The sequence below is a fragment of the Pelodiscus sinensis genome, unplaced genomic scaffold, assembly GCF_049634645.1.
Source record: "Pelodiscus sinensis isolate JC-2024 unplaced genomic scaffold, ASM4963464v1 ctg168, whole genome shotgun sequence".
Taxonomy (NCBI): Eukaryota; Metazoa; Chordata; order Testudines; family Trionychidae; genus Pelodiscus; species Pelodiscus sinensis.
In genome coordinates, this window is record NW_027465949.1 from 145,502 (window position 1) to 170,194 (window position 24,693).

A 24,693-nucleotide genomic window follows, 5' to 3' on the forward strand; every position below is an offset into this window, starting at 1 on the left:
GAGGAGGAGGCGCTCCAGGGGGTTCTGTCGTGTGTGGACGTGCTGCGGGGGGGGGGGGGGTAGCTGCCCCGAGTTCCCCAGGAATGGTGCCCTGGTGAGGAGGAGGTGCTCCAGGGGTTCTGTCGTGTGTGGACGTGCTGCGGGGGGGTAGCTGCCCCGAGTTCCCCAGGAATGGTGCCCTGGTGAGGAGGAGGCGCTCCAGGGGTTCTGTCGTGTGTGGACGTGCTGCGGGGAGGGGGTAGCTGCCCCGAGTTCCCCAGGAATGGTGCCCTGGTGAGGAGGAGGCGCTCCAGGGGTTCTGTCGTGTGTGGACGTGCTGCGGGGAGGGCAGGTGCCCCGAGTTCCCCAGGAATGGTGCCCTGGTGAGGAGGAGGCGCTCCAGGGGTTCTGTCGTGTGTGGACGTGCTGCGGGGAGGGGGTAGCTGCCCCGAGTTCCCCAGGAATGGTGCCCTGGTGAGGAGGAGGAGCTCCAGGGGTTCTGTCGTGTGTGGGCGTGCTGCGGGGAGGGGGTAGCTGCCCCGAGTTCCCCAGGAATGGTGCCCTGGTGAGGAGGAGGCGCTCCAGGGGTTCTGTCGTGTGTGGGCGTGCTGCGGGGGGGGAGGGGGGGTAGCTGCCCCGAGTTCCCCAGGAATGGTGCCCTGGTGAGGAGGAGGCGCTCCAGGGGTTCTGTCGTGTGTGGACGTGCTGCGGGGGGGGCAGCTGCCCCGAGTTCCCCAGGAATGGTGCCCTGGTGAGGAGGAGGCGCTCCAGGGGGTTCTGTCGTGTGTGGACGTGCTGCGGGGGGGGGGTAGCTGCCCCGAGTTCCCCAGGAATGGTGCCCTGGTGAGGAGGAGGCGCTCCAGGGGGTTCTGTCGTGTGTGGACGTGCTGCGGGGGGGGGGGTAGCTGCCCCGAGTTCCCCAGGAATGGTTCCCTGGTGAGGAGGAGGTGCTCCAGGGGTTCTGTCGTGTGTGGACGTGCTGCGGGGGGGTAGCTGCCCCGAGTTCCCCAGGAATGGTGCCCTGGTGAGGAGGAGGCGCTCCAGGGGGTTCTGTCGTGTGTGGACATGCTGCGGGGGGGTAGCTGCCCCGAGTTCCCCAGGAATGGTGCCCTGGTGAGGAGGAGGCGCTCCAGGGGTTCTGTCGTGTGTGGACGTGCTGCGGGGGGGGGGGGGGGCAGCTGCCCCGAGTTCCCCAGGAATGGTGCCCTGGTGAGGAGGAGGCGCTCCAGGGGGTTCTGTCGTGTGTGGACGTGCTGCGGGGAGGGCAGGTGCCCCGAGTTCCCCAGGAATGGTGCCCTGGTGAGGAGGAGGCGCTCCAGGGGTTCTGTCGTGTGTGGACGTGCTGCGGGGGGGGGGCAGCTGCCCCGAGTTCCCCAGGAATGGTGCCCTGGTGAGGAGGAGGCGCTCCAGGGGTTCTGTCGTGTGTGGACGTGCTGCGGGGTGGGGGGCAGCTGCCCCGAGTTCCCCAGGAATGGTGCCCTGGTGAGGAGGAGGCGCTCCAGGGGGTTCTGTCGTGTGTGGACGTGCTGCGGGGTGGGGGGCAGCTGCCCCGAGTTCCCCAGGAATGGTGCCCTGGTGAGGAGGAGGCGCTCCAGGGGTTCTGTCGTGTGTGGACGTGCTGCGGGGGGGGTAGCTGCCCCGAGTTCCCCAGGAATGGTGCCCTGGTGAGGAGGAGGCGCTCCAGGGGGTTCTGTCGTGTGTGGACGTGCTGCGGGGTGGGGGGCAGCTGCCCCGAGTTCCCCAGGAATGGTGCCCTGGTGAGGAGGAGGCGCTCCAGGGGTTCTGTCGTGTGTGGACGTGCTGTGGGGAGGGGGTAGCTGCCCCGAGTTCCCCAGGAATGGTGCCCTGGTGAGGAGGAGGCGCTCCAGGGGTTCTGTCGTGTGTGGACGTGCTGCGGGGGGGGTAGCTGCCCCGAGTTCCCCAGGAATGGTGCCCTGGTGAGGAGGAGGCGCTCCAGGGGTTCTGTCGTGTGTGGACGTGCTGCGGGGGGTGGCAGCTGCCCCGAGTTCCCCAGGAATGGTGCCCTGGTGAGGAGGAGGCGCTCCAGGGGTTCTGTCGTGTGTGGACGTGCTGCGGGGGGGGGGGGGGGCAGCTGCCCCGAGTTCCCCAGGAATGGTGCCCTGGTGAGGAGGAGGCGCTCCAGGGGTTCTGTCGTGTGTGGACGTGCTGAGGGGGGGGGTAGCTGCCCCGAGTTCCCCAGGAATGGTGCCCTGGTGAGGAGGAGGCGCTCCAGGGGTTCTGTCGTGTGTGGACGTGCTGCGGGGGGGGGGTAGCTGCCCCGAGTTCCCCACGAATGGTGCCCTGGTGAGGAGGAGGCGCTCCAGGGGTTCTGTCGTGTGTGGACGTGCTGCGGGGTGGGGGGCAGCTGCCCGAAGTTCCCCAGGAATGGTGCCCTGGTGAGGAGGAGGCGCTCCAGGGGGTTCTGTCGTGTGTGGACGTGCTGCGGGGTGGGGGGCAGCTGCCCCGAGTTCCCCAGGAATGGTGCCCTGGTGAGGAGGAGGCGCTCCAGGGGTTCTGTCGTGCGTGGACGTGCTGCGGGGGGGGTGGGGGGCAGCTGCCCCGAGTTCCCCAGGAATGGTGCCCTGGTGAGGAGGAGGCGCTCGAGGGGTTCTGTCGTGTGTGGACGTGCTGCGGGGGGGGGGTAGCTGCCCCGAGTTCCCCAGGAATGGTGCCCTGGTGAGGAGGAGGCGCTCCAGGGGTTCTGTCGTGTGTGGACGTGCTGCGGGGGGGGTAGCTGCCCCGAGTTCCCCAGGAATGGTGCCCTGGTGAGGAGGAGGCGCTCCAGGGGTTCTGTCGTGTGTGGACGTGCTGCGGGGGCGGGGTAGCTGCCCCGAGGAAGGAAACTGGGCAAGCGAACGGCTGGTGCAGAAATGCTGCTGCAGTCACTTGTGCGGATTCGTGGGCTGGCAGCCTGGAGCCTTCCCTCCGCGCCGGCCGGGCCCTTGCCCTCCTGTCTCCAGGCAGGCGTGACAGTCTGCCCCAGGCCGTGGAGCTGCAGGCCAGGGCCCATGAGGGCAGGGCATGGCCGGCAGATTGCACAGGCCAGGGGAAAGGCTGCTTGGAGCACGGGCTGGGCTGGTTCCTGCGTCTGGGCTCCACGTCTGCCTCCCTTGGGAGAGCGGCTCCAGTGATTGACCCGCTCCTGGAGTGATGCAGACTCAGGCTCTCCGGACCCGGCCTCGCCCTTGCAGCTCTTTGCTGGCCCTGCTCAGTCCCCGTCCCTGAAGCACGGCCCCAGCCTCTGGTGCCGCTCTCGGGCCTGGGCCCTGCTCTCCTGGCTCTGCTGCAGAGCCCGTGCTCCTGGCGGGTAGGCAGCCGCGGGCAGAGCCCTGCTACGGGGCCGTGTGCCTGCAGGAGGCTGCCCAGCATAGCCGGCGTCGAGGGGCTGGGTGCACAGCGACCGGGGCTGCGTCCTCCCACTGGGAGTATGCAAAGGGGCGTGTGTGGATCTCCCATCTGGAGAAAGGGGTGAGCAGTGAGGTGGGAAAGTTTGCGGATGATACCAACCTGTTTAGGATAGTCCAGACAGAAGCAGACTGTGAGGGACTCGAAGAAGATCTCACCAAACTGAGTGATTGGGCAACAAAATGGCAAATGAAATTTAATGTGGATAAGTGTAAAGTAATGCACATCGGGAAAAATAACCCCAACTATACGTACAGTATGATGGGGGCTAATTTGGCTACGAGAAATCAGGAAAGAGAGCTTGGAGTTATTGTGGACAGTTCTCTGAAAACTTCCACACAGTGTGCAGCGGCGGACAGAAAGGCAAATAGGATGCTAGGAATTATTAAGAAAGGGATAGAAAATAAGACCCAGAACATCTTACTGCCCCTGTATAAAACTATGGTACGCCCACATCTTGAATACTGTGTACAGATGTGGTCTCCTCACCTCAAAAAAGATATTTTGGCCTTGGAAAGGGTTCAGAAAAGGGCAACTAATATGATTAGGGGTTTGGAACGGGTCCCATACGAGGAGAGGCTAAAGCGACTGGGACTTTTCAGTTCAGAAAAGAGGAGACTGAGGGGGGATATGATAGAGGTCTATAAAATCATGAGTGGAGTGGAGAGGGCTGATAAAGAAAAGTTATTTATTAGTTCCCATAATAGAAGAACTAGAGGACACCAAATGAAATTAATGGGTAGCAGGTTTAAAACTAATAAAAGAAAGTTCTTCGTCACACAGCGTGTAGTCAACCTGTGGAACTCCTTACCAGAGGAGGCTGTGAAGGCTAGGACTATAACAGAGTTTAAAGAGAAGCTAGATAATTTCCTGGAGGTTAGGTCCATAAAAGGCTATTAGCCAGGGGATAAAATGGTGTCCCTGGCCTCTGTCTGTCAGAGGCTGGAGAGGGATGGCAGGAGACAAATCGCTTGATCATTGTCTTCGGTCCACCCTCTCTGGGGCACCTGGTGCTGGCCACTGTCAGTAGACAGGATACTGGGCTAGATGGACCTTTGGTCTGACCCAGTACGGCTGTTCTTATGTTCTTAGGCACATAGACAGACCCACAAGAGACAGGGTCAGAAACACCTTCACTCCCTGTGCAGCTCTCTAAATGGCTGTAAACGTCCGCACCATCATTAGGATCCAGAGTTAACATGCCCTCAATCTCTCCTTGTGCCCGGGCTAAGGGGTCACCCTGGTCCCACAGAGTCATTCCCCCCTCTTCCAGCAACACAGCAGCATCAGGCACAATATCAGTGTCACCATTGTCTGGTCTCTGGGGTTCTGGCAAGACACTGCCTGGATCTACCCAAGTCACAGCATCCTCCTCCCCAGCAGACACAAACTTAGAGACACCTCCTTTCTGGGCCTTCTTTGTACCCAGACCCAACTCTGGGAGAACAGCCCTGCTCTCAGCCAACACAGGCTGTGGGGCACCTTCCTTAGACACAGGAAGAAACTCTTCCCCACACACAGACAGACAACCAGAGACAGCTTCTCCCTTGTCCCAACACCCCTGGCTAATTTCAGGCATACAGCTAGCCACTGGGACAGCTTCCTTTACTGCCCCACTGCTACTTCCACCAGCCAAATTGCCAGCTTGCACACACTGTGCTTCTTCACACAACTCATTCCCAGCTTGTGCAGGTTCAATTCCACAAACCTCACCAGCCACCAACTCCTCAACTAAAACTTCACTCTGGCCAGCCACTCCAGGCTGCCCCAGAGAAACATTTCCCTGACTTCTGGGCTCTTCCTGCCCTGGTTCTGATTCCAGCCTCACCTCTGAGGCATCAGATGGGCCCTCACCCCCAGGCTCACTGCCCCCCTGCACAGACACACGGCCATCTGCCACAGGCACACATGTAGAGACACTTTCCCCTTGGTTACACGGAGACTGACCAGCTCCAGGAAACTTTCCATACCCACATGCACCCCCTTCCCAAACCTCCCTGCTAGCTACAGGTAACACAAAAGGTTTGCATTCACACATGCTTTGGGGTTGGGTTCTCATATCAGCTGGGCAAAATACGTCTGCCATATCATAAGCACACTGCATACCCACAGAGTTATACATTGAACCTTCAGGAGGATACAGTCTCTCTTGTTCTTTTAGTCTCTTAAGCTGGAGGTCAAGTCTAGCATTTTCCTCCTTGGCTAGGGCCATCTTCTTTGCATGCTCTGCCCTTCTCTCTGCATGTTCTGCTTTTCTCATCTCAAGTTCCCGATCCATCTCCTGCTTTCTCTTAGCAATTTCTTCATCTGCCTTCCGCCTTCTTTCAGCAGCTTCCTTGGCTTGCTTCTGATCCCTTTCATCCACATCTCTGGCTAGTAACAACACTAGTTTAGAGGCCCTTTTCCTAAAGGCAATGCCTCTCCCCGAGCACAAATCCTTCAGAGCCTCTCTATTTAGACTCTCATACTGGCACTGACTCATTTCGGCTGCCCTTTACCCAACCAAACTCTCAGCACCAAAAATCAAATTTAGACAGCGTGGGGTCCTGATCCCAAAGCTCAGTTGACCAAGATCTGTGGATCCTGCCGACTACGCCACTGTGACGGACCAGGCCGTATCTGGGCACAGCTGAGGGCATCCGCTCAGGGCGAATTGCTCAAATTCGTCGCTCCTTACAGCCCCCAGACTGGTGACCTCTCCAAACAGGCCACACACCAGTCCCACAGAGCGCTTCAGCTGCTTCCCTGAAGCCTCCCGAGCAAAACCCCTCCGACACCCCAGCAATATCCGTGCCCCAGATGGCCCCGGGCCTATGCACAGGTGGGGGGTCTTAGCACCCAATCCCACCTACCCCGAACAAGTTCTGTCCGGTTCCAAGAAATCAGCCACAGATCCCTGGTCAATTTACCCTCTGGATCTTACCCACAAATCACGCTGGGCCAATCCTTTACAATCTAAATCCAAAGGGTTATTATCACAAAAAAAAAAAAAAAGCCTGAGAGTGAGGTTGTTAAAGGATAGTACGTTACATGCACCGAATCTCCCAGTCCTCGATGCAGGCTCTAGCAGAGGTGTTACAGCTGCTGGTTTAAAAGTCCTTATTGCACATCCTATGATCAGGATGGGTTCACAGGTCTTCCGGGCTCTTCGATCCCTGCAGTGCTGCCTCTGGGATGAAGTGCTGAGCTGAGAACAAAATGGCATCGACCACATGGCCTCTTTATACTCCTTCCTGGCCTCTTCTTGTATGCAGCAAGTCACCTGGTTAGAGGCCAATCTCTGTGTTACCTGCTGGCTGCTCTCAGGTGACAGCCCCCATTCTTTAGGTGTGTCCTTGGCCCATCAAGTGCCATTGTCCCACAGGGCCTCAGTAATTAGCATGTCCACAGCCTCGGCCCTGCCCAATGCTCAACCACATGCAGGGAAATCTTCAGTGTCCATACAAGTACATGCTGATAATTGCACCCACAGACATTATACAAACACCAGAACAGCGTACATAGTATTAGCAGATAAGAAGCTTCTATTCAATACCTCACATGGCCCCCTTCTATACCATTTTTGGGGCCAACACCCCCACCTATGGGTGCAGCAGTGATCTGGCTGCTCCCCTCAAGATCCGGTAACGTGACACCGTGCTCAGCCAGCCTCTGGACGAGCCGCACCGGGCTGCCCTTCGTGGCCTGCCCGGGCATAGGCAGGGTCGAGCGCTGGAGCCGGGGCCTGTGCAGCGTGTCCTGCCAGGTCTCTAGTGCCAGCACAAGCTGCGGCTTTGCCCCCTTTGCGAGCCCTGGGGCTCGGTCTCCCTCCGTCCACCTGTGGCCACACTTGTGTCCAGCGCCACCAGGGACGGAGTCTTCTCCCGGCCGGTGCTTGAGACGTTCCTCGGCAGCGTCCTCGCGCCCGCGGGTGCCCGGCAGAGCAAAGCTGCACGTCTGGCGCGTTGCCTGAACCCCTGCGACGCTGAGTCCGGCTTCCTGCCCTGCCTGCTGGGCCCGCCGGCCTGCGGGGCAGTCGCAGCCAGTCGCTAGCCCTCGTTCAGCGCAGCTCCGGGAGCCTCTTTGTCACCCTCCTGCCACCCCAGGGGCCTCTGGAGGGACGGCTCAGGGCAGCAGCGAGCGCCTCAGGCGGCGTTTCTCACCCAGCCCGCGGTGCGGCTGTGACGTAGTGGGGGTACCTTGCTGGTTGCTATGCTGGGCAGTGGGTTGTGAGTGACCCCTGCTGGCTGCAGCACGGCCCAGCAGGGCAGGGGATGAGTCATTATGCAAGGGGGCTTCGAACCTGTCCGACCAGTGATCTCCCAGGGAGCGGAACAATGGGAAGAAGGGGAGTGGAGCCCTGGATGGGGGCAGGGCTGGAAGTGAGGGAGGTAGTTTCTGTCTGGGAGCATGGAGGCAGCAGCCTAATCAAAGGGCTGGGATTTAGGAGCCCAGTCTCCCCCATCTCAAGGGGGCCTGAGGCATCCTAGGCCTGCCCTGGAACCAGATTCCATCTGTGCTGGGCTGTATCCTGGAGAAGCAATAAACCACCCTCTGTTCTACTGGCTGGGGGAGTCTGTTCGTGCCACTATGGGGGTGCAGGAGACGGGAAAAACCCGACGCGCCGTCACAGCGGCCTCCTGCCCGTGTGGCCCTCCAGGGACCGGCTGGCTTCCCTGAGAAGTTCAGGCTTCGCCCTGTGTGGCGGCGCGTCGGGGGCCCCGACCCTGCACCCCGGAGGGGACTCTCAGCCGGCCAGTTGAATGGAAGGTTCATTGGTTCCCGGAGACATGGCCTGGCTTAGGGTCAATGTTAACAGCGGAGCCAGGGCAGAGTCGTATTTCTCTCGGGGGGGGGAGGGGCTTCACCCCCTTCATTGGTCTAAAACCTCCTCCCTCCTCCTAGCTCCCCTGAGACTCACCCACTCCCAGCCCTGCCCCCCAGCCGGCGGACAGTCCCCCCCTCCCTGCCTTTGTCCCCTGGGAAGAGCCTTGTTCCCCGCCCAGCCTGGGACGGGGTGTCTGGGCCAGTCCATACATGGGGGAGTCCGTGGGTTACAAGGTAGACAGCTCCCGCCCCACGTCACACCCCGTCCCTCAGCCCGGGCACGGCGCTCGCAGCCTGAGGTGGCCTGGCTCTGTCTGCCGGGGCCGGCCGGCTGTGCAAGGGGGCAGCCGGGCCTGAGGACTGCACTGGGGCCCGGGCGTGGCTCGTGGCCATCGGGTGTTGCTTGACAGTCTCGTCAGGCAGGCAGGGAGCCATTCGGGGGTTCCAGGCCTCGGGCTCTGGATCCATGGAGACAAGTCCACACCTGTGCCCGCCTGAGGAGTCATGGGCCAGGTCTGGGCCAGGCAGCTCTTGCCTGCTGGCCTCTCCGCAGGGGGATCTCGTGAGCTCGGTGCGACTCCGCCTGGGGCCCAGCGCCACCGGGTCACCCCACACGGGCACTGGTGTCTCTGCGAAGGAGGCTGCTGCGGCAGGGCCGTGGGGGCCACGCAGAGGTACGGCCCAGACCGGCCGCTCACGGAGGCGGGGTGCGCAGCCTGCTCGGTGGCAGCGTGTGGGCTGGGCTGTTGAAGGGTCGGAGCCGCTGGCCCAGGGTGCCACTTGGTGCCCCGAGTCGCAGGCCAGCGTGGCGTATTCCCTCACACAAGCGCTGGCGCCGGCTCGTGAGCTGCACCGTGCCAGGCGCTGCCTGCAGCCAGCCGAGCGCCCGACACGGCCTGGGCCCCGGGAGGCGGGCTGGTGGGGGGAGCACTAGTCTGGGCTGGGGGTGATGGGATCAGATCCTGCTCCACAGCAAACATCTCGCGTGGCCCTGGCCCTGTTTGCCCTGGACCTCGCCTGCATCTGCAGTGCCCAGCTCCCTACGCGGGGCAGCCCGTGGGGACAGGGCCTTTCTGCCTCAGTTCCCCGAGAGCCCCGATGGTTGCAGTGAAGTGTGTGAGGGGCCCAGAAACTCTGGGGATGGGAGCCAGAGGAGTCCCTGGGGCAGGGCAGGCCCGAGTGGATCTGCTCTGGTTTGCAACGTCCCGAGCGGAGGGTTCCCCGTGGGGGGGGAGGGGGGCAAGTGTCCGGGGTGCAGAGGGTTCCCCGTGGGGGGGCCAAGTGCCCGGGGTGTGGAGGGTTCCCCGTGGGGGGGTCAAGTGCCCAGGGTGCAGGCCGGGGTGTGGAGGGTTCCCCGTGGGGGGGCCAAGTGCCCAGGGTGCAGGCCGGGGTGTGGAGGGTTCCCCGTGGGGGGGCCAAGTGCCCAGGGTGCAGGCCGGGGTGTGGAGGGTTCCCCGTGGCGGGGGCCAAGTGCCCACGGGGCAGGCCGGGGTGTGGAGGGTTCCCCGTGGGGGGGCCAAGTGCCCAGGGTGCAGGCCGGGGTGTGGAGGGTTCCCCGTGGCGGGGGCCAAGTGCCCAGGGTGCAGGCCGGGGTGTGGAGGGTTCCCCGTGGGGGGGCCAAGTGCCCAGGGTGCAGGCCGGGGTGTGGAGGGTTCCCCGTGGCGGGGGCCAAGTGCCCAGGGTGCAGGCCGGGGTGTGGAGGGTTCCCCGTGGCGGGGGCCAAGTGCTCAGGGTGCAGGCCGGGGTGTGGAGGGTTCCCCGTGGCGGGGGCCAAGTGCCCACGGTGCAGGCCGGGGTGTGGAGGGTTCCCCGTGGGGGGGCCAAGTGCCCGGGGTGCAGGCCGGGGTGTGGAGGGTTCCCCGTGGGGGGGCCAAGTACCCGGGGTGTGGAGGGTTCCCCGTGGCGGGGGCCAAGTGCCCGGGGTGCAGGCCGGGGTGCGGAGGGTTCCCCGTGGCGGGGGTCAAGTGCCCAGGGTGCAGGCCGGGGTGTGGAGGGTTCCCCGTGGGGGGGCCAAGTGCCCGGGGTGCAGGCCGGGGTGTGGAGGGTTCCCCGTGGGGGGGCCAAGTGCCCAGGGTGCAGGCCGGGGTGTGGAGGGTTCCCCGTGGGGGGGCCAAGTGCCCGGGGTGCAGGCCGGGGTGTGGAGGGTTCCCCGTGGGGGGGCCAAGTGCCCGGGGTGCAGGCCGGGGTGTGGAGGGTTCCCCGTGGCGGGGGCCAAGTGCTCAGGGTGCAGGCCGGGGTGTGGAGGGTTCCCCGTGGCGGGGGTCAAGTGCCCAGGGTGCAGGCCGGGGTGTGGAGGGTTCCCCGTGGGGGAGCCAAGTGCCCAGGGTGCAGGCCGGGGTGTGGAGGGTTCCCCGTGGCGGGGGCCAAGTGCCCAGGGTGCAGGCTGGGGTGTGGAGGGTTCCCCGTGGGGGGGGTCAAGTGCCCAGGGTGCAGGCCGGGGTGTGGAGGGTTCCCCGTGGCGGGGGCCAAGTGCCCAGGGTGCAGGCTGGGGTGTGGAGGGTTCCCCGTGGGGGGGGTCAAGTGCCCAGGGTGCAGGCCGGGGTGTGGAGGGTTCCCCGTGGCGGGGGCCAAGTGCTCAGGGTGCAGGCCGGGGTGTGGAGGGTTCCCCGTGGCGGGGGTCAAGTGCCCAGGGTGCAGGCCGGGGTGTGGAGGGTTCCCCGTGGGGGAGCCAAGTGCCCAGGGTGCAGGCCGGGGTGTGGAGGGTTCCCCGTGGCGGGGGCCAAGTGCCCAGGGTGCAGGCTGGGGTGTGGAGGGTTCCCCGTGGGGGGGTCAAGTGCCCAGGGTGCAGGCCGGGGTGTGGAGGGTTCCCCGTGGGGGAGCCAAGTGCCCAGGGTGCAGGCCGGGGTGTGGAGGGTTCCCCGTGGCGGGGGCCAAGTGCCCAGGGTGCAGGCTGGGGTGTGGAGGGTTCCCCGTGGGGGGGTCAAGTGCCCAGGGTGCAGGCCGGGGTGTGGAGGGTTCCCCGTGGGGGGGCCAAGTGCCCGGGGTGCAGGCCGGGGTGCGGAGGCTGGGAGAAGTCCCTGTGCCATTTGGGGCAGAGCGCAGAGCAGCCTGGATGGAGGCCAGGGCTGCCCGGCGTGGTCAGGGGATGCCCTGGCCAGTCCCTGGCTCTTTCACAGCTGCTTTGCTGAGAGCAGGGTCTGGATCCGGAGCAGGGGCCACGTAGCCAGGGGCAGGCACACTGCCCTCGCGACTCCATGGCTGGGCAGGTGGTGGCTGCAGGCCGAGGTAGGCGCCTGCCTGGGCTCTCTCGGGCTGTGTCTGGCCCTAGCCTCTCCCTTCTCTCTTTCAGTGGCTCAGAAGGTGGTGGCCCTGCGGAAGAAGCAGCAGCTCTCCATAGGGCCCTGCAAGTCCCTGCCCAATTCACCCAGCCATTCCTCTGTCTCCGCTGCCTCGATTCCCTCTGTGCACATCAACCAGGTGAGCAGCAGCCGGCGCCCGCGTCCTCCCTGCTGGCTGGGCCCGAGACGAGCCCGGATCCTCCCGGGGAGCAGCCGGCAGGGCCGCTGGCCTAGGCCCAGAACAGCCCCCGCCTGCCTTGGGGTGGGGACCTGGGGGCAAGCAGCTCGGCCCCAGGGGCTTGCAGTGTCTTGTCTGGCTGCCCCGGGCCCTGCGTGGGGAGGGGCACGTGGCTGGATGTAGGGGAGGCTGATGGTCCCTCCCAGGGGAGTTCTTAGCGCTTACCCAGCTATTCAATAGTCCCCGTGGGCAGGGCCAGCAGCCCGTGCGCGCCCGGCCTCACCCCGGGGAGCCCCCAGCCACCCCACGCTGCTGCTTAAGAACCGGCTTCCTGTGCAGCCCAGCGCACCTGCCGCCCCGCGCTGCCACCTCTGATACGGGGCAGCGGCAGCTCCAGGCCATGGGGGCCCAGGCTCTCCACAGACAGGAGGGCACCGCGGAGGCGGTGCTGGGGCTACCGGCTTTTAAGCCGGCTCCCTCAGCACTGGCTCCTGCTCCCCCTTGCTGCCTCCCACACAGAGGGGAACGTGTGTAGTCAAGATTAACCCATTAGCCTGGCTTACGGGTTCATCGTATAGTCGGCTGCACGTTGGCATCTCCAGGTGGGGAGGATCACGTGAGGGTTCCCTGCTCTGTTCATTCCCTCTGGGGCACCGGGACACAGGGCTGGAGGGACCTTTGGGCTGACCCGTGGGGCCGTGCTCATGGTCTCGTGGAGGGGCTGGGAAGTCCAGCAGGAAGCCCTGGTCAGGCAGACACATGCCCCTCTGGGGGGCACCAAGCCAAAGGGAAGAGCAGGGGAAGGCTGAGCTATTGCAGGGGAGCAGGAGGCTGGGGGCCAGGCTACTCCGGGAGCAGGATGGGCCAGGAGGCTGAGGAAGGGTGGAGAGCAGGTGGGAGGGCAAAGAGGAGGCAGAGAGGGGGAAGGAGGGTGGAGGGATGGAAGAGATGGGAGAAGAGGCAGCAGGAGGGCAGAAAGGAGGCGGAGAGGTTGAGGGAGGGCAGAGAGGAGGCAGAGGGAGGGTGGAGACAGGAGAAGAGGCAGCGGGAGGCAGAGCGGTGGAGGGAGGGTGGGGAGGTGGCGGTGGTGGAGGAAGGAGGAGAGAGGAGAAGAGAAGGCGGGAGGTGGACAGGCGGAGGGAGGGTGGTGGGAGGGTGGAGACAGAAGAGGCGGAGGGAGGGCAGAGAGGAGGCAGAGAGATGGAGGGAGGGAGGAGAGGTGGCGGAGAGGCGGCGGGAGGGAGGAGAGGCGGCGGGAGGGCAGAGAGGAGGCGGGGAGGGAGGAGAGGCGGCGGAGAGGCGGCGGGAGGGAGGAGAGGTGGCGGGAGGGCGGAGAGGAGGTGGAGAGGTGGCGGGAGGGCGGAGAGGAGGCACAGAGGAGGCGGAGAGGAGGCGGGGAGGGAGGAGAGGCGGCGGGGAGGGAGGAGAGGCGGCGGGAGGGCGGAGAGGAGGCGGGGAGGGAGGAGAGGAGGCGGGGAGGGAGGAGAGGCGGCAGGAGGGCGGAGAGGTGGCAGGAGGGCGGAGAGGAGGCGGGGAGGGCGGAGAGGTGGCAGGAGGGCGGAGAGGAGGCGGGGAGGGAGGAGAGGCGGCGGGAGGGCGGAGAGGTGGCAGGAGGGCGGAGAGGAGGCGGGGAGGGAGGAGAGGTGGCGGAGAGGCGGCGGGAGGGCGGAGAGGCGGCAGGAGGGCGGAGAGGAGGCGGGGAGGGCGGAGAGGCGGCAGGAGGGCGGAGAGGCGGCGGGAGGGCGGAGAGGCGGCAGGAGGGCGGAGAGGAGGCGGAGAGGTGGCGGGAGGGCGGAGAGGCGGCAGGAGGGCGGAGAGGCGGCGGGAGGGCGGAGAGGAGGCGGGGAGGGCGGAGAGGAGGCGGAGAGGCGGCAGGAGGGCGGAGAGGCGGCAGGAGGGCGGAGAGGAGGCGGGGAGGGAGGAGAGGTGGCGGGAGGGCGGAGAGGAGGCGGGGAGGGAGGAGAGGCGGCGGAGAGGCGGCAGGAGGGCGGAGAGGAGGCGGAGAGGTGGCGGGAGGGTGGAGGGGATGCGGCGAGAGGGCAGAGAGGCGGTGGGAGGGCAGAGAGGCGGCAGAGAGGTGGCTGGAGGGCTGAGAAGAGGTGGAGAGGCGGCGGGAGGGCGAGAGGATGGCAGAACAAGGAGTAATGGTCTCAAGTTGCGGTGGGAGAGGTCCAGGTTGGATATTAGGAAAAACTATTTCACTCGGAGGGTAGTGAAGCACTGGAATGGGTTCCCTAGGGAAGTAGTGGAGTCTCCATCCCTAGAGGTGTTTAAGTCTTGGCTTGACAAAGCTCTGGCCGGGTTGATTTAGTTGGGATTGGTCCTGCCTAGAGCGGAGGGCTGGACTTGACGACCTTCTGAGGTCTCTTCCAGTTCTATGATTCTATGATAAGGGGATGGTTGGATGAAATAACAGGATCTTGGTAATTAATTGACCATTCATTATCAGTTGGAAATAGGTCAATGGAGGGATGATAGGAGTTACTATAGAGAACTTTCTGGGTGTCTGGCTGGTGAGTCTTGCCCACATGCTCAGGGTTTAGCTGATCGCCATATTTGGGGTCAGGAAGGAATTTTCCTCCAGGGTAGATTGGCAGAGGCCCTGGAGGTTTTTCGCCTTCCTCTGTAGCATGGGGCACAGGTCACAGCTGGAGGATTCTCTGCATGTTGGGGCCTTCAAAGTATTTGAAGGCTTCAATATCTGAGATATAGGTGAGAGGATTATTCTAGGAGGGGTGGGTGAGATTCTGTGGCCTGCGCTGTGCAGGGGGTCAGACTAGATGATCATAATGGTCCCTTCTGACCTTAAAGTCTATGAGTCTATGAGTCTATGAGGAGGCGGAGAGGCGGCGGGAGGGCGAGAGGAGGCGGAGAGGCGGCGAGGGCTAAGCTGTCACAGGCGTCACAGCCCTGGCCGGGGCCATGTCTAGCCCCTGAACCCAGGGAGCGCGCTCGGCTCTGGGAAGCGGGATTCCAGGCCCGGTGGACGCTGCCGTTGGAAGCAAGGACGTTGCGCTCTCGGGACTCGGCCCATGAGAGAGACCTGGGGGCGTGGACGCTACCGACTGCCACGGCACGTAGCTGGTGCCCTAGGCTCGGCCGGGCGCGGCTGTGGCTGCGGCTGCGGCGCACGCGGAGCCTCCGAGGGAAGCTGAAGAGCGAATCTCCGGAGAGATGGACGCAGGCAGTGGAAGGTCCCGGAGTGGCAGGGACTGGTGCGCAGGAGGAGGCAGAGAGGATGCTGGGAGATGGCTGCCCTCGAGGCGGAGCGGAGGGCTGGGTGCTGGCCGGAGGCAGCAGCCTGCAGACGAGGAGGCGTCTGCGGGGGCCCAGCGCGGCCTCTCGGGGGGCCTGGCTTCTGCAGAGGCGCGAGGCAGAAGGAGGGTTAGAGGCGGCCTGAGGAGCAGGTAACGGACTCGGCTGCCGGAAGCGACTGCCTGCACCCCGGGTGAGTTTCCTCTGGCACCTGGTGCCCGATGGTGCCACGAGATCACCCGCCTCGCCCCCACGCCTGGCACCAGCCCATCTCCTGCAGCACCGCCTCAGGCCACCGCAGCCACGGAGGCGCCACGGCAGGGCCTGGCAGGGCAGCGGCCCTGAGACCCCCACAAGCGACGGCACCGCTCACCGCACAGGGAGGGGAAAAGTCCCAGCCGGTCTGGCCTGCGGGAAACGCTTTAGACCTGGGCCTCCGAGTGAGACCCAGACAGAGTGCGCCCCGCCCCCTCAGTGACCTCCCCGCCCTCCCCCCAGCACCCCCAGCCTCCCTGCAGTGGCCCCGCCCTCCCCCCAGCGACCCTGCCCCGGCGGCGTGCTGTGGGCCGCTGGCGGCAGGGGTCCGGCCCGTGTAGCAGGGCGCAGCCGGGGCAGAGCGCAGGGGCTGGGATACTGTGGGCTCGGGGTGCCCCGCTTTGGGTGCTCCCCACTGGGAGGGGGGTTCACGCCTATCACCCAGGAGACCGGCCTGGCTCAGGGCTGGGGGTGCCCCGCTTTGGGTGCTCCCCACTGGGAGGGGGGTTCACGCCTATCACCCAGGAGACCGGCCTGGCTCAGGGCTGGGGGTGCCCCGCTTTGGGTGCTCCCCACTGGGAGGGGGGTTCACGCCTATCACCCAGGAGACCGGCCTGGCTCAGGGCTGGGGGTGCCCCGCTTTGGGTGCTCCCCACTGGGAGGGGGGTTCACGCCTATCGCCCAGGAGACCGGCCTGGCTCAGGGCTGGGGGTGCCCCGCTTTGGGTGCTCCCCACTGGGAGGGGGGTTCACGCCTATCGCCCAGGAGACCGGCCTGGCTCAGGGCTGGGGGTGCCCCGCTTTGGGTGCTCCCCACTGGGAGGGGGGTTCACGCCTATCGCCCAGGAGACCGGCCTGGCTCAGGGCTGGGGGTGCCCCGCTTTGGGTGCTCCCCACTGGGAGGGGGGTTCACGCCTATCGCCCAGGAGACCGGCCTGGCTCAGGGCTGGGGGTGCCCCGCTTTGGGTGCTCCCCACTGGGAGGGGGGTTCACGCCTATCGCCCAGGAGACCGGCCTGGCTCAGGGCTGGGGGTGCCCCGCTTTGGGTGCTCCCCACTGGGAGGGGGGTTCACGCCTATCACCCAGGAGACCGGCCCCGCCCAGGCCTCTGCAGACGCCAGGAAGCTCTGAGGGCTGCTGAAGTGACGGGCAGGGACCCAGCGACGGAGGCCGACAGCCACGGGCCACCTGGGCCAGCGTGGGCGCTGCTGGAAGCGTGGTTGTTCCTCTTGGGCCAGAGGAGGCCGGGCCACAAGCGGCTGCTGGGGGGCTCCCTGCAGGGGTCTGGGGTCTGCGCTGACAGACAGGCGTCTGGGACTGAGGCTGGGGGCTTGCGCCAGGCAGCGCCAAGCCTTAGAGCTCAGCACCCAGGGGCTGTCCCCGAGGGCACATGGAGGACATGGCTGAGCTGGCTGGGCCGGGCTCACACCTGCAGCCGCGCGAACAGGATCTGGCTCCGGGAGAAGGCCTGGGGTCCTGAGAGCGGCCAGCCCCAGAGAGAGCCCAGAGAGAGTCCTGGGGTCCAGTCCCTCAGCTGAAAGAAGCAGCCACGGCGGGAAGCGAGGGGCAGTCTGGGGAGGGGCCCGCTCACCCCGGTACAGGGCGCTGCTCACAGGGTCGGAGCAGGGCGAACGGCGCAGAGCCAGGGCGACTCTCAGCCCAGCAGGGTCCGCCCCAACAGGCACCGAACCAGCCCCACCGACCCCTCAGCTGCCCTCCGGCCAGCAAGGAGCCCCCAGCAAATCCCTTCAACGCCCCAGCACGCCCTGTGCCCCCCAGTTCCCCCCCCACACAGAGGTAAGGTTATAACCCATCCCCCACCTCCCCTCAGACACCCCAGTGCTCCCTGTGCCCCCCAGTCCCCCCCCTTAAACAGGGGAGAGGTTATAACCCATCCCCCACCTCCCCTCAGACACCCCAGTGCTCCCTGTGCCCCCCAGTCCCCCCCCACACAGGGGAAAGGTTATAACCCATCCCCCACCTCCCCTCACACACCCCAGTGTCCCTGGTGTCCCCCAGCCCCCCCACACACAGGGGAAAGGTTATAACCCATCCCCCACCTCCCCTCAGACACCCCAGTGCTCCCTGTGCCCCCAAGTCCCCCCCCACACAGGGGAAAGGTTATAACCCATCCCCCACCTCCCCTCAGACACCCCAGTGCTCCCTGTGCCCCCCAGTCCCCCCCCACACAGGGGAAAGGTTATAACCCATCCCCCACCTCCCTTCGGACACCCCAGTGTCCCTGGTGTCCCCCAGCCCCCCCACACACAGGGGAAAGGTTATAACCCATCCCCCACCTCCCCTCAGACACCCCAGTGCTCCCTGTGCCCCCAAGTCCCCCCCCACACAGGGGAAAGGTTATAACCCATCCCCCAACCTCCCCTCACACACCCCAGTGCTCCCTGTGCCCCCCCAGCCCCGACTTACACAGGGGAGAGGTTATAACCCATCCCCCACCTCCCCTCAGACACCCCAGTGCTCCCTGTGCCCCCAAGTCCCCCCCCACACAGGGGAAAGGTTATAACCCATCCCCCAACCTCCCCTCACACACCCCAGTGCTCCCTGTGCCCCCCAGCCCCCCTTACACAGGGGAGAGGTTATAACCCATCCCCCACCTCCCCTCACACACCCCAGTGCTCCCTGTGCCCCCCAGCCCCCCTTACACAGGGGAGAGGTTATAACCCATCCCCCACCTCCCCTCAGACACCCCAGTGCTCCCTGTGCCCCCCAGCCCCCCTTACACAGAGGAGAGGTTATAACCCATCCCCCACCTCCCCTCAGACACCCCAGTGCTCCCTGTGCCCCCCAGTCCCCCTTACACAGGGGAGAGGTTATAACCCATCCCCCACCTCCCCTCAGACACCCCAGTGCTCCCTGTGCCCCCCAGCCCCCCTTACACAGGGGAGAGGTTATAACCCATCCCCCACCTCCCCTCACACACCCCAGTGCTCCCTGTGCCCCCCAGCCCCCCTCACACAGGGGAGAGGTTATAACCCATCCCCCACCTCCCCTCAGACACCCCAGTGCTCCCTGTGCCCCCCAGCCCCCTTACACAGGGCTCACTCTCCGTGCCTGTGAGCAGGGGCCGAGCCGCCAGAGCCCTGCAGCCGGTCCAGGGATCTCCGCACGGGGCTTGACCAAAGGATCCTGCTCCACTTATGCCCCGGCTGCCCCTCCAGTGCAAGGACCCTGCTGCGGGGGGGGTTGCCTGCCGGGGTACTGGGGCCGGCCTGGGTCTTGTCCACGTCCCCGCCCCACGGACGTGCTGCGCTTAGAGTCTCGCCTGCCCACCCCAGGGCTGCATCCCACAGCCAGAGGCTCACGGCCTGCTGGGCTGTTCCCTTTGCCGCCCGGGGCTGGGTGGGCTGCGGGCCCGACGCCTCTCTCCCCTCCGGGGTGCTCCATGGGCGGGGGCAGCCAGGGCCCTGCCCCGGCCTTCTCGGCCACAGCCAGGCAGGCCGCCTGGTTCCTGGGTGGCTCTGGGGCCCTGGCTGGGGGCCCTGCAGGGCAGAGCCGTCTGGGCGAGCAGGCTGCCGGGTGCCTGCCCTGCAGTAGCCGGGTCCCCCGGTGGGACTCGGGTGCCTAGGAGCCAGCCGACGGGGTCCCGGAGGGAGTGCAGTGTGCGCCTCACAGCTGCCGTGCCCGTCTGGCTCCCTGCTCGTGCCCCCGGCCCGCATGTCCTCTGTAGCTGGGAGACCGGGGACGGGCCCTTGCCCTGGCTCAGCGCGGGGGTGCCAGCTGCGTCCCCCAGGCGACGGGTGGGGTGCTGGTGGCTGCAGCATGCAGGCCCAACTCCAGGGGGCACTGCAGGGGATCCGCTGCTGTGCAGTCAGGAGTGGTTTACCCAGCGAGCGTGCGCCTGGCCTGGGGAACTGCCTGCCACTGGATGGCATGGAACTGGAAAGCTGAGCAGTTGGGATCCAAGCCTCTGCTCCTCTAGGGCAGGGAGCCCTGGGGGACCCGTCAGCAGCGCCCCCGAAGATCCTGAGTGCCAAGTGGGAAGACGCCAGTGTCACCCTCATGCCCTACCCCTGCTGGGCCGAACGTGCCGGACCTCACCTGCCCCGGCAGAGCCCGGTGCCCACGGAAACACGGCACCAAAAGCGAACGGTCAGGAAAGCAACGTGGACAGGGGAAGGCGGGCGGAGCAAGCCACCAGCAGACCCCCTGCGTGGAGGAGCCGCTGGCCCCCAGCCGAAGAGAGGGGCGGAAGGCGGAGCGTTCCCCTGCGGGCAGCCGGGCGGGCAGGAAACACCCGACCCGCCTGCAGCGCCATAATCGGAGCCACCTCCACAGCCGTGGCAGGGATGCTCCTCAGCTCCAGCGGGCACAGCTGCGCCTGGGAGGTGGGGGTGACAGGAAACGAAAGGAGCCCCACTCCGGGGGGGCTCAGGCCCTTCCTGTCCACGGCTCCTGGAGCAGGGTGTATGGTGGGGCCGTGTCCCCCCTGCGGGTGTGTGATGGGAGCTGCTCCCAGGTGTGTGTCCGTGTGTCCTCTGTGTGTGTGTGATGGGAGCTGCTCCCAGGTGTGTGTCCCTGCGTGTCCTCTGTGTGTGTGTGATGGGAGCTGCTCCCAGGTGTGTGTCCGTGTGTCCTCTGTGTGTGTGTGATGGGAGCTGCTCCCAGGTGTGTGTCCCTGCGTGTCCTCTGTGTGTGTGTGATGGGAGCTGCTCCCAGGTGTGTGCCCCTGCGTGTCCTCTGTGTGTGTGTGATGGGAGCTGCTCCCAGGTGTGTGCCCGTGTGTCCTCTGTGTGTGTGTGATGGGAGCTGCTCCCAGGTGTGTGCCCCTGCGTGTCCTCTGTGTGTGTGTGATGGGAGCTGCTCCCAGGTGTGTGTCCCTGCGTGTCCTCTGTGTGTGTGTGATGGGAGCTGCTCCCAGGTGTGTGCCCCTGCGTGTCCTCTGTGTGTGTGTGATGGGAGCTGCTCCCAGGTGTGTGCCCCTGCGTGTCCTCTGTGTGTGTGTGATGGGAGCTGCTCCCAGGTATGTGTCCCTGCGTGTCCTCTGTGTGTGTGTGATGGGAGCTGCTCCCAGGTGTGTGCCCCTGCGTGTCCTCTGTGTGTGTGTGATGGGAGCTGCTCCCAGGTGTGTGTCCCTGCGTGTCCTCTGTGTGTGTGTGATGGGAGCTGCTCCCAGGTGTGTGTCCCTGCGTGTCCTCTGTGTGTGTGTGATGGGACCTGCTCCCAGGTGTGTGCCCCTGCGTGTCCTCTGTGTGTGTGTGATGGGAGCTGCTCCCAGGTGTGTGCCCCTGCATGTCCTCTTTGTGTGTGTGATGGGAGCTGCTCCCAGGTGTGTGCCCGTGTGTCCTCTCTGTGTGTGTGTGTGTGTGTGATGGGACCTGCTCCCAGGTGTGTGCCCCTGCGTGTCCTCTGTGTGTGTGTGTGATGGGAGCTGCTCCCAGGTGTGTGCCCCTGCATGTCCTCTGTGTGTGTGTGATGGGAGCTGCTCCCAGGTGTGTGTCCCTGCGTGTCCTCTGTGTGTGTGATGGGACCTGCTCCCAGGTGTGTGTCCCTGCGTGTCCTCTGTGTGTGTGATGGGAGCTGCTCCCAGGTGTGTGCCCATGTGTCCTCTGTGTGTGTGTGATGGGACCTGCTCCCAGGTGTGTGCCCCTGCGTGTCCTCTGTGTGTGTGTGATGGGAGCTGCTCCCAGGTGTGTGCCCGTGTGTCCTCTGTGTGTGTGTGATGGGAGCTGCTCCCAGGTGTGTGCCCCTGCGTGTCCTCTGTGTGTGTGTGATGGGAGCTGCTCCCAGGTGTGTGTCCCTGCGTGTCCTCTGTGTGTGTGTGATGGGACCTGCTCCCAGGTGTGTGCCCCTGCGTGTCCTCTGTGTGTGTGTGATGGGAGCTGCTCCCAGGTGTGTGCCCCTGCATGTCCTCTGTGTGTGTGTGATGGGAGCTGCTCCCAGGTGTGTGTCCCTGCGTGTCCTCTGTGTGTGTGATGGGAGCTGCTCCCAGGTGTGTGCCCATGTGTCCTCTGTGTGTGTGTGATGGGACCTGCTCCCAGGTGTGTGCCCCTGCGTGTCCTCTGTGTGTGTGTGATGGGAGCTGCTCCCAGGTGTGTGCCCGTGTGTCCTCTGTGTGTGTGTGATGGGAGCTGCTCCCAGGTGTGTGCCCCTGCGTGTCCTCTGTGTGTGTGTGATGGGAGCTGCTCCCAGGTGTGTGTCCCTGCGTGTCCTCTGTGTGTGTGTGATGGGACCTGCTCCCAGGTGTGTGCCCCTGCGTGTCCTCTGTGTGTGTGTGATGGGAGCTGCTCCCAGGTGTGTGCCCCTGCGTGTCCTCTGTGTGTGTGTGATGGGAGCTGCTCCCAGGTGTGTGCCCGTGTGTCCTCTGTGTGTGTGTGATGGGACCTGCTCCCAGGTGTGTGCCCCTGCGTGTCCTCTGTGTGTGTGTGATGGGAGCTGCTCCCAGGTGTGTGCCCCTGCGTGTCCTCTGTGTGTGTGTGATGGGAGCTGCTCCCAGGTGTGTGTCCCTGCGTGTCCTCTGTGTGTGTGTGATGGGACCTGCTCCCAGGTGTGTGTCCCTGCGTGTCCTCTGTGTGTGTGATGGGAGCTGCTCCCAGGTGTGTGCCCGTGTGTCCTCTGTGTGTGTGATGGGACCTGCTCCCAGGTGTGTGTCCCTGCGTGTCCTCTGTGTGTGTGTGATGGGAGCTGCTCCCAGGTGTGTGCCCCTGCGTGTCCTCTGTGTGTGTGTGATGGGAGCTGCTCCCAGGTGTGTGCCCCTGCGTGTCCTCTGTGTGTGTGTGATGGGAGCTGCTCCCAGGTGTGTGTCCCTGCGTGTCCTCTGTGTGTGTGTGATGGGACCTGCTCCCAGGTGTGTGTCCCTGCGTGTCCTCTGTGTGTGTGTGATGGGAGCTGCTCCCAGGTGTGTGTCCCTGCGTGTCCTCTGTGTGTGTGATGGGACCTGCTCCCAGGTGTGTGTCCCTGCGTGTCCTCTGTGTGTGTGTGATGGGAGCTGCTCCCAGGTGTGTGTCCCTGCGTGTCCTCTGTGTGTGTGATGGGAGCTGCTCCCAGGTGTGTGCCCCTGCGTGTCCTCTGTGTGTGTGTGATGGGAGCTGCTCCCAGGTGTGTGTCCCTGCGTGTCCTCTGTGTGTGTGTGATGGGACCTGCTCCCAGGTGTGTGTCCCTGCGTGTCCTCTGTGTGTGTGATGGGAGCTGCTCCGAGGTGTGTGTCCCTGCGTGTCCTCTGTGTGTGTGTGATGGGAGCTGCTCCCAGGTGTGTGTCCCTGCGTGTCCTCTGTGTGTGTGTGATGGGAGCTGCTCCCAGGTGTGTGTCCCTGCGTGTCCTCTGTGTGTGTGATGGGAGCTGCTCCCAGGTGTGTGTCCCTGCGTGTCCTCTGTGTGTGTGTGTGTGTGTGTGTGTGTGTGTGTGTGTGTGTGTGTGTGTGTGATGGGAGCCGGTCCCAGGTGTGTGCCCCTGCGTGTCCTCTGTGTGTGTGTGATGGGACCTGCTCCCAGGTGTGTGCCCCTGCGTGTCCTCTGTGTGTGTGTGATGGGAGCTGCTCCCAGGTGTGTGTCACTGTGTGTCCTCTGTGTGTGTGTGTGATGGGAGCTGCTCCCAGGTGTGTGTCCCTGCGTGTCCTCTGTGTGTGTGTGATGGGACCTGCTCCCAGGTGTGTGCCCCTGTGTCCTCTGTGTGTGTGTGATGGGAGCTGCTCCCAGGTGTGTGTCCCTGTGTGTCCTCTGTGTGTGTGTGTGTGTGTGTGATGGGAGCTGGTCCCAGGTGTGTGTCCGTGTGTCCTCTGTGTGTGTGTGTGATGGGAGCTGCTCCGAGGTGTGTGCCCCTGCGTGCCCTCTGTGTGTGTGTGATGGGAGCTGGTCCCAGGTGTGTGTCCCTGCGTGTCCTCTGTGTGTGTGTGTGTGTGTGTGTGTGATGGGAGCCGCTCCCAGGTGTGTCTCCGTGTGTGTCCTCTGTGTGTGTGTGATGGGAGCCGCTCCCAGGTGTGTGTCCGTGTGTGTCCTCTGTGTGTGTGTGATGGGAGCTGCTCCCAGGTGTATGTCCGTGTGTGTCCTCTGTGTGTGTGTGTGTGATGGGAGCCGCTCCCAGGTGTGTGTCCGTGTGTGTCCTCTGTGTGTGTGTGTGTGTGATGGGAGCCGCTCCCAGGTGTGTGTCCGTGCGTGTCCTCTGTGTGTGTGTGATGGGAGCCGCTCCCAGGCGTGTGTTGGAACAGGAACTGTGTGCGCACGTGCACGTTCTCTGTGTGTGCTGGCAACGGCCCCAGGCACCCTGCGGGCTAGTCCCGTTCTCCTCCGAGAAGCCGACCCCGCTGTGGTGTCCGGAGCTGCACCCTGTCCCTGGGAGAGCTGGCTGCCCTGGGACACCGGGGGCAGAGGCCACTGAGCGTGGCACAGCCAAGGGGGGTGGGGCCCAGCCATGCTCCTGCTACCGCGCCCCGCTCACCGCGTGCTCTCGCTCTCTCGCAGGCCACCAACGGCAGCGGCGCCTTCAGCGACTACTCCTCCTCCGTGCCCTCCACCCCCAGCACCAGCCAGCGGGAGCTGCGCATCGAGACCATCGCTGCCTCCAACACGCCCACCCCCATCCGCAAGCAGTCCAAGCGGCGCTCCAACATCTTCACGGTAGGCGCCAACCCTCTGCCTGCGGCCCTTCTCTGCGGGCCTGTCCTCTGTGTGTGAGTCCTCCCCGTGTGAGTCCTCCCCGTGTGCACGCGGCTCTTCTGTGCGTGTCTGTCCTCCATGTGTGAGTCCTCCCTGTGTGTCCCCGTGTCTTCTCTGCGGGCCTGTCCTCTGTGTGTGAGTCCTCCCCGTGTGAGTCCTCCCCGTGTGCACGCGGCTCTTCTGTGCGTGTCTGTCCTCCATGTGTGAGTCCTCCCTGTGTGTCCCCGTGTCTTCTCTGCGGGCCTGTCCTCTGTGTGTGAGTCCTCCCCGTGTGCACGCGGCTCTTCTGTGCGTGTCTGTCCTCCGTGTGTGAGTCCTCCCTGTGTGTCCCCGTGTCTTCTCTGCGTGCCTGTCCTCTGTGTGTGAGTCCTCCCCGTGTGAGTCCTCCCCGTGTGTCCCCATGTCTTCTGTGTGTGCCTATCCTCCATGTGTAAGTCCTCCCCGTGTGTCCCCGTGTCTTCTGTGCGTCTGTCCTCCGTGTGTGAGTTCTCCCCGTGTGCATGGGTTCTCTGCGTCTGTCCTCTGTGTGTGAGTCCTCCATGTGTGCACCCAGCTCTTCTCTGCGTGTCTGTCCTCCGTGTGTGAGTTTTCCCCGTGTGCGCGCGGGTCTTCTGTGAGTTTCTGTCCTCCATGTGTGAGTCCTCCCCGTGTGCGCGGGTCCTGCATGTGTGTGTGTGTGTGTGTGAGTCCTCCCCATGTGTGCATGCATCCTCCATGTGTGTGCATGTTCTCTGTGTGAGTACGCATCCTCCATGTGTGGCTGTGTTCTCTGTGTGCAAATCCTACCTGTGTGCATGTATCCTCCTCCGTGTGTGTGTGTTCTCTCTGTGTGCAAATCCTTCCTGTACATGCCCGTGTGTGTGTGCGTGTGCGGCCTCCCCGTGGGTGGAGGAGGGCTGGCTCTGCCTGTGGGGCGTGCAGCTCTCAG

At 64.8% G+C, this 24,693-nt stretch overlaps 1 protein-coding gene across 3 annotated transcripts in view; it reads left to right on the top strand.

Annotated features, from left to right (window-relative positions):
- The window catches only part of LOC102451881 (arf-GAP with GTPase, ANK repeat and PH domain-containing protein 3-like), a 119,436-nt gene that overhangs the window by 89,988 nt on the left and 4,755 nt on the right, over positions 1 to 24,693 (top strand). For all 3 annotated transcript variants that reach the window (XM_075917264.1, XM_075917266.1, XM_075917265.1), the window contains exons 7-8: positions 11,480 to 11,607; positions 23,571 to 23,726. In XM_075917264.1, the coding sequence (XP_075773379.1) occupies positions 11,480 to 11,607; positions 23,571 to 23,726 (284 nt within the window). The remainder of the gene's footprint in view (positions 1 to 11,479; positions 11,608 to 23,570; positions 23,727 to 24,693) is intronic.